Source organism: Amblyomma americanum, chromosome 10 (genome assembly GCF_052857255.1).
Source record: "Amblyomma americanum isolate KBUSLIRL-KWMA chromosome 10, ASM5285725v1, whole genome shotgun sequence".
NCBI classification, from domain to species: Eukaryota; Metazoa; Arthropoda; class Arachnida; order Ixodida; family Ixodidae; genus Amblyomma; species Amblyomma americanum.
The window spans coordinates 127,637,678-127,650,265 of record NC_135506.1 but is presented as its reverse complement, the minus strand read 5'-3'; the positions used below and the strand labels follow the sequence as shown (position 1 = coordinate 127,650,265).

The 12,588-nt window shown below is 44.2% G+C and overlaps 1 protein-coding gene and 1 long non-coding RNA gene across 2 annotated transcripts in view; one reads left to right on the top strand and one right to left on the bottom strand.

Annotated features, from left to right (window-relative positions):
* LOC144108698 (multidrug resistance-associated protein 1-like) overlaps positions 1-12,588 on the bottom strand; it is a 256,880-nt gene that overhangs the window by 14,753 nt on the left and 229,539 nt on the right. The window contains exon 23 of the mRNA XM_077641869.1: positions 11,931-12,104. Within this exon, the coding sequence (XP_077497995.1) occupies positions 11,931-12,104 (174 nt within the window). The remainder of the gene's footprint in view (positions 1-11,930; positions 12,105-12,588) is intronic.
* LOC144108884 (uncharacterized) overlaps positions 1-12,588 on the top strand; it is a 106,302-nt gene that overhangs the window by 13,299 nt on the left and 80,415 nt on the right. The window contains exon 2 of the long non-coding RNA XR_013309536.1: positions 4,570-4,657. This is a non-coding gene — a long non-coding RNA (uncharacterized LOC144108884). The remainder of the gene's footprint in view (positions 1-4,569; positions 4,658-12,588) is intronic.

Below are 12,588 nucleotides of genomic sequence, written 5' to 3'. Positions count from 1 at the left end.
GGCAATTGGTGTTGTGCAGTGGTGTTGAGTGCAGCGAAAAGTGTTTTGTCGGACGCACTGTGCGAGGCGATTCAGAAAGACAAGGGGAGCTGCGTGGACTCAAATGTTCGGAGAACATTCTTCTGGAGGGTGAGCGAGTGTGACATTCCGTGCGTGCTACGAGGATCCACGTTCGACGGCGCGGCGTAGACGGAGACCCGTGACAGCGGCATCATCAATTACCCAGCCATGCTCTTTGAGTGACGACCAGAAAAACCGGACCCGCCGCCGCCCCGGGGAAACAGGCTTTATCCTCCCCAATTTCCGGTTACATTCCAGGACAAGGGAGCTGTCAGCGGGCCAGAGCGCGCCGTACCACAGCCGACGCTATGCGATACCGCGAAGACGACATTCTTTCCCTCCCCCCCCCTTTGTCGTGGGCTATCGCCGGGAAGGCACCCACAGCTTCCCAGAAGGGCCGCGACGGACACCTGTCATGGCGGACAGGCAGTACTCGCCAAGAATGTGGAAAGACAGGCGCTAGTGAATTAGCTCCGAAGAGAGAGCCTGTGTATACTCTCACTTGAGAGAGAGTGGTGGCGTTTTTGTTGTTTATTTAGTTTGTATTGTTAACAGACTCTGGGTTCGAGGCTAAGCCCAACCCAAAGGGGTGGTCCCCATCTCGCATGTTATTTTGGATTGGAGAATTGATGCTTTGGGCGGGCCACTGGAAATGACCGCCCTTAGTCCTTTGTTAATCAAGTGCTTAAAAGCACATGTAAACGGATGCAGTCCAGTCTGAGCTGGGGCTCCATGCTTAGCATGTAATGTGATGCTACTTAGGCACTAACCTGCCCGGTCGATGAGTAAAGTAGTGCAAAGTTTGTTCTGTTGTAAAATTATGCTCTGCTGTCATCATCTACAAGCTCGCCTCCTGTTCATCTTCCAAGCCGAACGACACTAGAGGAAGGGTTTGTGAACCATCCTCGAAGAAACGGACGACTATTGAAATTCTACTGCATACACGCTCAGGACGGCATCGTTAGCGAAGAGGGCCTTCAGCGCCGAAGCCCGACGGCGTGCAGCTTCTGCCAGCAACCGCTCGAGCCCAACTCCGGAGCCACTCCATCGCCCCCATGAAGTCGTCGGCACGTAAGCTCGGACGCCCCAGCCTCTGATGTATAACCTTAATCATGTGTAAATATTGAATATACCTGTTTGTTTAAACTGAGCCATACGGTGTCTCTTTGCCTCTCCGTCCCGTGTGGACCTGCGCATTATGGGGGTCATCACAGCTTTTTTAAAATCAAGAAATATAGCGTCAGTTTGTAGGTTAAGATCTAGGTTGGCATGCAAGCCATGGATAAAGAGGGCTAGTTGGGTATCGCAAGAAAAGCCTTTCCGGAACCCGTGCTGCGTTTGATGAAAGAAATTGTTCGCATCCAAGTAGGCCATGATATGAGAGAATATGACGTGTTCCATAAGCTTGCAAGGTACACTTGTTAAAGAAATGGGACGATAATTTAATGGAGAATTTGTGTTACCTGATTTGAAGACTGGAATGACCTTCCCATTTTCACAGTCGCGAGGAAGTTGGCCAGAAGAGAGTGACTGTTGAAATAACAAGCTTTAATATCTGGCACTGGTGGGTTTAGTATTCTTAAGAAATTTGGCGTTGATATTGTCTAAACCGGCAGATGAATGTTTAATTTTATCGATTAGCGACAGAATTCAAGAAGTGTTAAATTCAACAGGCGACATGAAATCATCAAGAAAAGTGTTTGGCATATGAAATGGTACATCATATTCATTAGTGAGCATTTACTGAAATGCAATATTGAACATGTGAGCACATTCGGCATGACTAAGTGCGTCAACCGCTTCATTTGTGATACTGACATTGCGTTTGGGTTTTGGGTTGATAATGTCCCAGAATTTCCGAGGATTAGTGTGTAGAATTTTAGGCAAATTCTTGTTAAAAATGGAACGTTTGGCGTTCTGGGCAGATGAATTATATGCCTTTTCAGCAGCGTGATACTTATCCCAGGCCGTCTGGTTAGTTTGTGCTTTGGCTGCGCGGAAAAGACGCTTCTTTGGATTCTCCAGACGTTTAAGGGTTTTTGTGAACCATGGCTTCTGAGAATTCTCTCGGAAGATGAACTTATGAATGAACTGATCATTTAGTTCAATAATTTTGTTCTTAAATTTGGCCCAATTTTCTTCGATAGACCGAATGTGGAAATTAGTTTGGAAAGATTGAAAGAAGGCATCCAGTTCACGATTGATCTCTGTATAGTCACCCTTGTGGTACAAACGAATCGTCTTTTTGAAGATTTGTCTTCGAAGCGGAGTTAATGCTATATTGGCATGAAATACTTCGTGATCGCTTATTCCAGGAAATATCGTAACCGACTTAACACTTTCGGGATGGCTGACGAGTAGTAAGTCTAAAATGTTAGCGCATGTTTGTATTGTTCTTGTTGGTGCTGGGATAACTTGAGTAAGGCCAAAGTTGAGGCCGACTTCTATGAAATTCTTGGCTTCCACCGTGCCTTATGCTGTAATAGTGTTAGTACTCCAGTCAATATCCGGAAAATTAAAATCACCAATGAGAAGTATATGTGACTTTTGATATTTAGCAGTAATTTCACACAGCAAGTTAAGTTCCTCTGAAAAGTCCAGGGTACCGTGCGGGGGCCTATAACAAACACCAAGAACACTGAGGAGGACAACGGCAGAAAAGCCACGTTATTTCGAGATCAGAAGAAATGGAAACGATTGAAAATGTTAAATTCTTAGAAAACCCAATGAGCACTCCTTCGCCACGAGACCCCTGGTGATCCTTACGGAAAAGCTTAAAGTGCGATAAGTCAGCCAGGATTTCACTGTCGTTTATTTCGTGAGTCAGCCAGGTTTCAGTTAATACGAGGATGCTGCTATTGGATGAGCGAACAAGACTTGAGATTTCTTCCCTGTGAGGAATAAAACTGCGGATGTTCGTGAAAACTATGGAAAAAGAAAGTGTGGACTGAGGTGTTAGTCGAGACGTGGGCTTGGAGTGATGCTGTGGGGCGCTTTTTCTAGGTGGGTGCTAAATATTTATTTGATAGTTTCCGAGGACTCGTCATAAACGTATCGTGCGCGGCCAATAAACAAGGTTTTGTAACCGAGCATATAAGCCGCAGATTTGTTTTTTGCAAAGGTGATAAGTCGCTTTCGAGCCTTCCTAACAGCTGGCGAGAAGTCCTCACCGGCGCTGTAACCAGTATCTGAATTTTTTTTCCATGGGACACAATATTTTGCTTTGTTTTGTGGGAGTGAAATTTGACGATTATTGGTCTTATTTTACCAGGTGTGTGACGGCCGAGGCGATGCGCGCGCTCAATATCGATTGCATCAACTGTTATATGTAGGGTACTGGAACATAGACTGATTACAGCTTCCTCAGATTGTACGTAAGTTTCTGCAGGATCAGTGTAAGGAATGCCAAAAAATGTTACATTGTTCCGACGTGACCGGTTCTCAGCGTCGTCAACACGAGCTTCAAGTTTTTTTTTTATCTGAGCGCACATTTGCGTTGTCGCGGTCTCCATCGAGTCGAGTCGCGACTGCATCTCAGTGATAAGTTGGTTTTGTGCCTCAAGGACACACATGCGTGCTAATAAGTCTGCGATTGTCGCGTCTGTAGCCGTAAGTTGATTTTTCATGTCTTGTATCTCTGAGAGAAGTGTAGATTGCCCGGTAGACAGTTTCTTTAGCTCAGCAAGCACGGTTTCAAAATCAGGTCCCGGGTTTGATTCAATATCGCCAGCCAAAAGTAACAAGGATCGAACAACATGAACACATTCAATACCAATACAGATACAGCTCTGTGGACGCTCTGTGGAAAAGAAAGATGGGCGAAGAACACTGCAAAGTGCCGAAATGTTAGCACTTTTTCCTTACAGCGTGTAGTAACAGGAGTAATAAGGAATTATAGAGGACCGTTAAATATTCAGTAAAAGTACAATTACAGATGGGAATTACCAAACATTCAATCATACAATCATTGCGTCGGCCACAGGGGAGAATATTAGAATTTTTGTAACAGCGTTATTTAAAGTATATATGCCTATAAAAAGAATACGCAACTAAACCTAAAATATATGGGTGATCATTTAAAAAATAGGGTATTGTGTTGCATAACTTCTGCATTCCTTACTTACTCTGTTCTCAGACACGCTTTTCTGAAAAACCAATTCTGAGATTGTTATGAATATTACTGTAAGGTAAAGAGAACTAAAAGAAAATGCACTTCAATCCCGACTTATTTTATTAAATGAATAGAATGTTTCAGTTCAAAACAATTGGTAAATATTTAGCAATTTGTGTTTCAGAACAAAGTAGACTTGTGGGGTCATCGTACTAATGGATTTTTGTACACCGTAAAGGCGCATTAACATGTCAAAATTTGTCTTAGTTATCGAGCCCCATATCAAAAGACAATAGTGTAGATCCGACTAGTTGGCGCTTTAATCATGCAGGGACAAGGTATCTTTTTTATAGAAAATGGAAACTGAACTTGAAATCAATGCGATTTTTTGTTTTCAGGAGTCCCAAATCAAGTCTTCTTCGAAGAGAACTCCAAAAATTCCACAAGTAAAAACACGCTCGATATCGCTGTTCTGAAGTCTGATGGGTATGTAGAAATCAACTTTTTTATTCTTGGCTTAATTATCACTCACTCTGGTTTAGACAAGTTTACCTAATTTTTATATCAAACCAGGGATATACATAATTCAACCAGGCATACGCCATTGCTCCCAGAAAACACAATGTTTGCCCTGAAAAGAGAAGACTAGTGTGTTCCGCATATAAAAATCATCATCATCATCAGCCTGACTACACCCACTGCAGGGCACAGGCCTCTCTCATGTCTATCAAATTAGCGCTGTCCTTTGCCAGCTGCATCATCCCTATGCCTGCAAACTTCTTAATCTCATCCGCCCAACTAACCTTCTGCCGCCCCTTGCTACGCTTACTGTCTCTTGGAATCCACTCCGTTGCCCTTAAGGACCAGGGGTTATCTTGCCTTCGCATTACAGGCCCTGCCCAAGCCCATTTCTTCCTCGTGATTTCGACAAGGATGTCAGTAACACACATTTGTTTCCTCACCCACTATGCCCGCTTCCGGTCTCTTAATCTTACACCTATCATTTTTCTTTCCATGGCTCACTGCGTTGTCCTTAACTTAGGCTGAACCCCTTTCGTTAGCCTCCACGTTTCTGCCCCGTAGGTGAGTACTGGTAAGATACAGCTGCTGTACACTTTTCTCTTGAGGGATATTGGTAAACTGCCATTCATGATCTTAGAGAACCTGCCATATGCACTCCACCCCATTCTTATTCTTCCAGTCACTTCGCTCTCATGATCCGGATCAGTGGTCATTACCTACCCTAAGTAGACGTATTCCCTTACCACTTCCAGCACCTCGCTACCAATTGTGGACTGTTGCTTTGCGAGACCGTTGAACATTACTTTGGTTTTCTGCATATTAAATTTTAGACCCACCGTTCTCTACCGTGCTCTACCTGTCTAGCTCACTGAGCATGCTTTGCAATTCATCTCCTGAGTGACTTAGCAAGGCAATGTCATTAGCGAATCGCTGATTACTTAGGCATTCTCAATGAACTCTTATTCCAACTGTTCCCAATCCAGAGCTCAGAGCACCTCATGGAAAGAGGCGGTGAATTGCGCTGGGGCCAGGCCGTACCTACCTGCCTGACACCCTTTATTGAAATTTTATTGCTGACTTTATTGGGATTTTACGTATGTTCACATTATCATTATTTTAAATAAAAAGCACTGGTCCCAGAGGCGATCATTTTGGGACGCCATATATAAAACGTTGCAACTGCAGCGTGTGGCCGTTAATCAATGTTCACTGACATCTACCAGATAAAAAGCTGCGGACTCGATTGAACACGTCACCTCGAATTCCATGGAGCAGGAGTTTATGGAGACGAATGTTGAGCTCAGTGGAATAAAAAAAACTTTCGAAAAAAATGGTCCAACTGCAAATTTTGTGTAATGAAAGGTACATAATATTTTTTCTTTTGCACGAAACACTAACATTTCAGTTGATTTAAATGCTCAAAACCATGCGGTGCTGTTGAAGACGAGTGTCGCTTTTAGCGGTATTTAACAAATAGCAGTTTGAGGAAAAGCTGAACCTATTTTGAAAACAAAGGGAGCACATTTATTGGCCAGCACTTATTGATATTATGCACTGCACATTGTTCAATTAAGGCTCTTACCCTTGCTATTTTCATACTGCTTGGAAAGATACCCGAATTGAACAAGTTATTAGAATTCATCTTTGGTACTAGGCACGAACGCACACAGAACACAAGGAAGGAAACGGGACAAAGCACTTTGTCCCGTTTCCTTCCTTGTGTTTTTTGTGTTCGCGCCTAGTACCAAAGATGAATTGTGACCAACTCACCCAAGAAGACGTTCTTTTAAGTTATTAGAAACATGTAATCAAAGGAGAGCATATCCGGTCGGCAAAGCCATGATTAGTTGCGCCTGAATATCGTCATCACCAGCTGCAGAATTTTCGCCAAGCAATTTAAGAAAACAAAGTACCTCTGCTTCGCTACAGGCACACAAAAATATAGCCTTACCAGGATCAACTCAACTGATTTTTTACAATTCTCCTAATGGACCCTTAGTGCTAACAACGCACCATATTTCAAGAAATGATCCTTTAACTTGTAAGTAAGTTAGACATGTGGCACTAGAATGATGGCCATCAAACGTTAGTTTGCTAGTAGGATGATCAAGAAGGCTATTCAAGGAGCTAGAGATTTTTAGGCTCACTTGATACCAAAGCAAACTTATGCTTTCTTACTGTTAAGGTTTAGCTTTTTTTTGAACTTCTTGTATTTTGCTAGGACACTCAGAGCTAAGGAACGAATAACTACACCAAATAATTTTCCTCCCATCTGAATTTTTTGTCAAGTTAACTAATGAGGCAGGACTTTTCGTAGTTGTATACAACTCAAGAATGAAGCGCCAGACGCGCCTCCTACAGCCAATGGCATCGACCGATTTTCGTGACTGCGTGGTTAATCAGATTATGCCGTATTTTTCCCCTTTCATCTGCCGCCACGTGCAATTTCACGTAGTAGGTGCAAAGGGATCGTTTAAGGGGGATAATCGGTCGACGCTATTGGCTAGGGTGTCGGTTTTTAGGGGAATTCGCTGCGTAGTTCTTGATTTGTATATGATTATTGATTTTGTCTGCTGCTGGTAAAGGGCAGGGTTAATTGGAGAGCCATCGGAGAGGCCTTTGCCCTGCAGTGGGCGCAGACTCAGGCTGATGATGATGACGATGAACTCTGCTTAATTTCATGAAGGAACTTGTCATAAGTTAGGTTCGGATCCTCTGTACTGTAGGCGTCATCCCACATTGTGCTTTCAATCTTATCGCGGAAAGCAGCGAGAGCCTTAGTAAAATTACGATAAAAAACGATGATCCCGAGTGAAAAATTCCGGCATCACTTGTTCACGAGAGGAATGGAGCAAAATATTGGCAAGTGGTCGCTTCAACTAAAGTAAGAACACCAGGAAAAACAATTGGGATGATGGCTAGTAACGCATAAGTGGATGAGCGTTTCAGTTTCATATGCGATTTTTGTTGGTGACAAGATAGTGCTTGAACAATTAAAAATTTAGTACCGAAGAGGAAATTATGAAGTAAAGGTCTAGGTATTTGTAAATAATTGTTAAAGTCTGCACTCAAAACAACTTGCGCGTCCAAAAGAAACACGTACGGCAGAATTCAGTTGTAATACTTATTAAATTACGTGCGGTCCCTAGACAGAGGCAGATCAGCTAATGCAATCGGTGCCCCGTCGCATTTGACAATAATTGACTCATAATATTTAACAGTCTTGGAAGGAAACAGCAGTTTACGCCTGGTAGCGAGGTGCTGAAACTGGTAATGGAATACGTCTATTTAGCGCATGTAGCGACTACAGATCCGTATCACGAGAGGGAAGTAACCACAAGAAAAAGAATGGGGTGGAGCGCATATGGCAGGTTCTCTCAGATCATGAAGGGCAGGTTACCAATGTCCCTCAAGAGAAAAGGATTTCACAGCTCCATCTTAACGGTACTCCCCTTTGTGAAGGAAACGTGGAAGGTAACGAAAAGGGCTCGGCTCAGCTTAAGCTAAAGGAACTATGAAAGGGCCGCTTCACGAATATCGTCCAGCAAGAATTTTTTAATGAGCGTTGTAGAAGCTGAGTGTCGTAAAATTTTGAAATTCAGCATGTTTGCGCCTTTCCCTCTCTTCTCGTCATTTTTTTTGCGCGCTGGAAGGTCGCCCGGTCCTCTGCCGGCCCCACCTCCGAGGGCGGAGTACCTTAACCCACAAGAGCTACGCGATTTATTGGCCGCGACCATGCTAGCTGCTTGACGTCTGAAAGAATTTGCCCAATAGCCACCCCTCAAGATATTATACGCAGGTTCGAGCATGTAAAAGTCGCCGGGAAGGGCTCGCCAAGTTTCGCGCGTGATTGTGGGTCCTCTGCTGCGAGTAGAGGTGAATCACCTGGCTCAGGTGTATGACAGCACAACGCAGTGATTGAGGGATTTGGAACTCGCCTTGGGAGCTGTTTCAGAACCCCTTTAAGGACAGCGCAGTGAGCTATGGCAAGAAAAATGATAGGTGTATCGTTAAGAGACCAGACGCGGGCAGAGTGGTGAGGGAACAAATGCGGGTTAGTGACATCCCAGTCGAAATCAAGAGGAACAAATGGGCTTTGGCAGGGCATGTGATGCGAAGGCAAGGTAACCGCTGGTCCTTAAGGGTAACTAAAGAGGTTTTAGAATTTGATGAGTTTAAAAGGGCCGAATGTGTGAAACATGCAGGTAACGCCTGCGGAATCGTTTTGCCCTAGCATTTGAAATCGCGATGTAATCGCCGAGTAAAGCGGCCTCGGCGTTGAGGCTTCTCTTCGGTGGACAACGACAAGCAGAGGCCCCATTAATGACGTCACACACGACAGCACTACGTTTCCAGCGAATGAACAGTTTTTTCATGGAAGAAAACCAACGCCATTAAAGGTGAGTCTCGCAAAGCATTGTTTCCCGGTATCGGAGGAATCACAGCAGCATGCACGCTAAGGCAGCGGACATCTGAAGTTTCGGCAGTAAGGACGTCACAACGTGTTTCCTCGCACTCCCCCCATACAGTGATGAGAAGCCTGAACATCGTCGCGGTTTTATTCGACGATTACGCCACCATTTTAAATGGTGGTGAAAAATTACTTTGCTTTACCTAGAAGCTTCGTAGATTCGAATTCTTAAATTACCTCAAATTCTCAGGAATCCATTTCAGATTTTGATTCCAAGATTTGATTCCGAGAGAAGACAAACGTAGCAGAGGGCGAAAGAAAGTTAGGCGGACATTAAGAAGTTTTTAGGAATAGGGTGGCCCCAGCTGGCACAGTACATGGTTAATTGCAGAGATAGGGGAGCGGCCTTTGGCCTGCAGTGGGCGTAGTCAGGCTGATGATGATGACAAATTCGTAATGGCCGCAAACATTAGAAATTTCAGGAAGAACTTCGTGCTCAATATCATCTGCCATAAAAATAAACTTCCGCGACATTTCGGACATTTTCTGATAATCTCTTGAGGTTTGTAGCTCGGGAGACGTACTACATGACTCTCATCGTGCAGCGACGCCTCTGTGGAAGCAACGAAGTGAAACCTATAATCAAGGAAATCCAACGCCATCTGAATTTCAGACCATTTTTTTCACAAGCTTCTTAGATTTATATTAAAAACTGTCATTTTACCGCAGCGGTGGCGTAGTGATTTGAGCATCCGCCTCACATGCGGGAGGGGCGGGGTACGATCCCCAGTGCCGCCGGGTACCCACCGGCGATACAATGGGCACAAGCTTTCCCCTGCCTGGTGCTCGGCTTCTTAAGGGTGAAATGCTTGGGAAATGGGTGTTTGTCCCAACCTTGCGCAATGAAAACTACCTTGTGCAATGAAAACTACCTAGTGCCATGGCGCTCTATGTCCAAAGCTGTTCTTGCGCCATAAAAATGCATCGTCATCATCATCAAAAACTGACAGTTTATTTGTATCCTTAAAACGAGGGCTTCGCAGCAAAGGTTGAAAAGATTCAGTGTCATGAGTTTGGAGTTGCTATCATGAAGGAACATAACAGCAAATCAATACACGCAGAAACAGGCCAACGAATCTTAAGATGCGCTTCTTTTTGATAAGGATTACCAGCTTGCCCCAAGCCTTACACACCAGCAGCTTTCGGTTACTGAACCAAGCGCACTGGAAAATGCTGATAAGACGCAAAGAAATGAATTATCAGTATGCTTGATTCAAGCATAGTGATATTTATTTATTTGGATCTTGTTTTCGTCATCCAATCCAGCTTATTGTTGTGCATGGTCAAATTATCAAAGAAGTAATTGTGAGAATTGGAAGATTTCATGTCTGTTTTCTTTGCCATTCATTGGTTTCGCGTATAGCAGGATACAAAGTCAAGGATCAGAGCTGGTGTTTTACTTTGTTTAGGAAGCCGCCTATGAAGACCTTCTATGTATGCCAAGGAAAGCTTAGTAAGCTTCAAGCTAAGTTGTTGACCTTCTGAAGAAGGTCATCATCATAATTATGAGTAAGTCCATTAATTTTTAGGTTCCACGTTCGGTTATACTGTTCGATGTTATTCAGCTTCTTCCTTACCTCCATAGTGTCTTCATCAGCTATCTTCGGCCTCCACCTTCTGAACCCTTTTTTTCTGACTACGAAGTCTTGGCTGACTACTCTTTCATCTCTGTTGAACTTAATAATATTGATCTTTCATGTACTGAACAGATTTTCTATCCAGGCGACCGTGTGGTTAATTGAAAGTAAGATCACTAACTTGTGTTTACTATTTGGTATCTCGAAAAGCTCATGGTTTATTTCTGTCAGAACACTTTCAAGATTAATTTCTTTTGTCCTCTTTATGGTTGTGAAAGCCTAAAGCCACTGTAGTTGTTGACGCAACGCCCGTTTGGCTCTTCCAGTTGTTTTTCTGTGTCATCTTTAGCCTCACAGTCCTTTTTATTCCCTTAAGGAGGAATAGTTAAGTGCAGACGCTTTAGTTGTAGAGCTTCGCATCTGAAACTGCTCCGCAAAACAGAGGGAAAGTTACAGCTTGCTACGCGGACGTCTCGCGTTCATGTAATAGCGCGTGTCCGATTCATACGTAGCGACATGGGTACTTTAACAACTTTTGTCTCCGCGTTGTATTGTTGGGGCGCTGCATTCCGTTTAAGTGGAGTCAGAGTGAGGTATTTTTCCCCAAGTAGGAATAGCGAAATATACAGTATTCTTCTTAAACTTTTTCATTCGGATAGCCTATGTAGAAACGCCTTACGTCAAACAGTATCTTGATTAGAATTATATCTAGAATGAGTCGCTGCAGTGCCGTAGCATGGAACTATTGAAAAGCTGTCGCATTCCCTTGCTGGCCTATAAAGGTGCTTTCCGGGTGGGCCATGGACCAAAAACTGCGGCCCCACTTGAATGCTGGAGGATGTACTTTCGAGGGGGCGAGATAAGTGGGAAGAGGGTAGTTCAACTACAATTTCAACTTCCCCCTCTCTTGTGAGCATTTAGAGCGATACCTCGGCGTAGCAATTTATTCCCATACTAAAGTTGTGACAGCAGTTACAGTTCACAGCTGCGGGCAAGTTATGCTGGTTGCAGCCCAAGTAGTGCACAAAAGCAAGAATATCGATTTAGTGATTGATATTTTTCTGAGCCTTGTGCGCCATTAATAGGTATATTAATTCTATGCTTCCTCACCCCCCCCCCCCCCCCCGCCCACCCTCCCTCTGAAACAAAGAACAATAACAAACAAACAGCTGCAATATAGTTGAGGCACCTTTTCCATGGGCATGACGGTAAAGGTGACGTTGCTGAGCACATTGGGAAGGATGCCAGGTCGGTACGAAGCCGAGAAATCTTTGAACTCGATGGCGCCTTCAATGGGCCAGTCGCAGAGGGAGCGCAGCAGCGCTGCGCCTTTCTCTTCCGTCAAGTCTGCCGCAACATCAGGCTGAAAAATAATGAAGCGTGACCGCATTTTCGATCAGTTATCATTTACGCCTGTCTGTCAAGCCGCCTGGGGCGGATTGGCAAACATTATTTTCATTATCATTTCTTAGCCATTTGCCTTCACTGTACAAGCTTGTTTTGTGAATATTAAAAATGACACGGAGTCGTTGTTTTTCTTCTAACGCCTTCACATGTTGACTGCGTCAAATGTTCACGAGGTCATGAAAAGTCTCGTTGAAGAAGTGCACATTCGAGAGATCAGTTTGCGGGTCTGAGCAAAGCCACAACCCCCCCCCCCCCCCCACGCCAAAAAAAAAAAAGAAGACAGGCACAATTGCTGTTCTAGGAAGAAGGAACGCTCGGACACTTTTCGACTGCAGTGCATGGAACACTGCACGGTTTAGGAACGGTCTCGCGCCCAGCAGTGCAGGTGCAGATGTGTCGCATTGGCACTAATTGCCAGTTCAGCATACCGCTCTTCGACT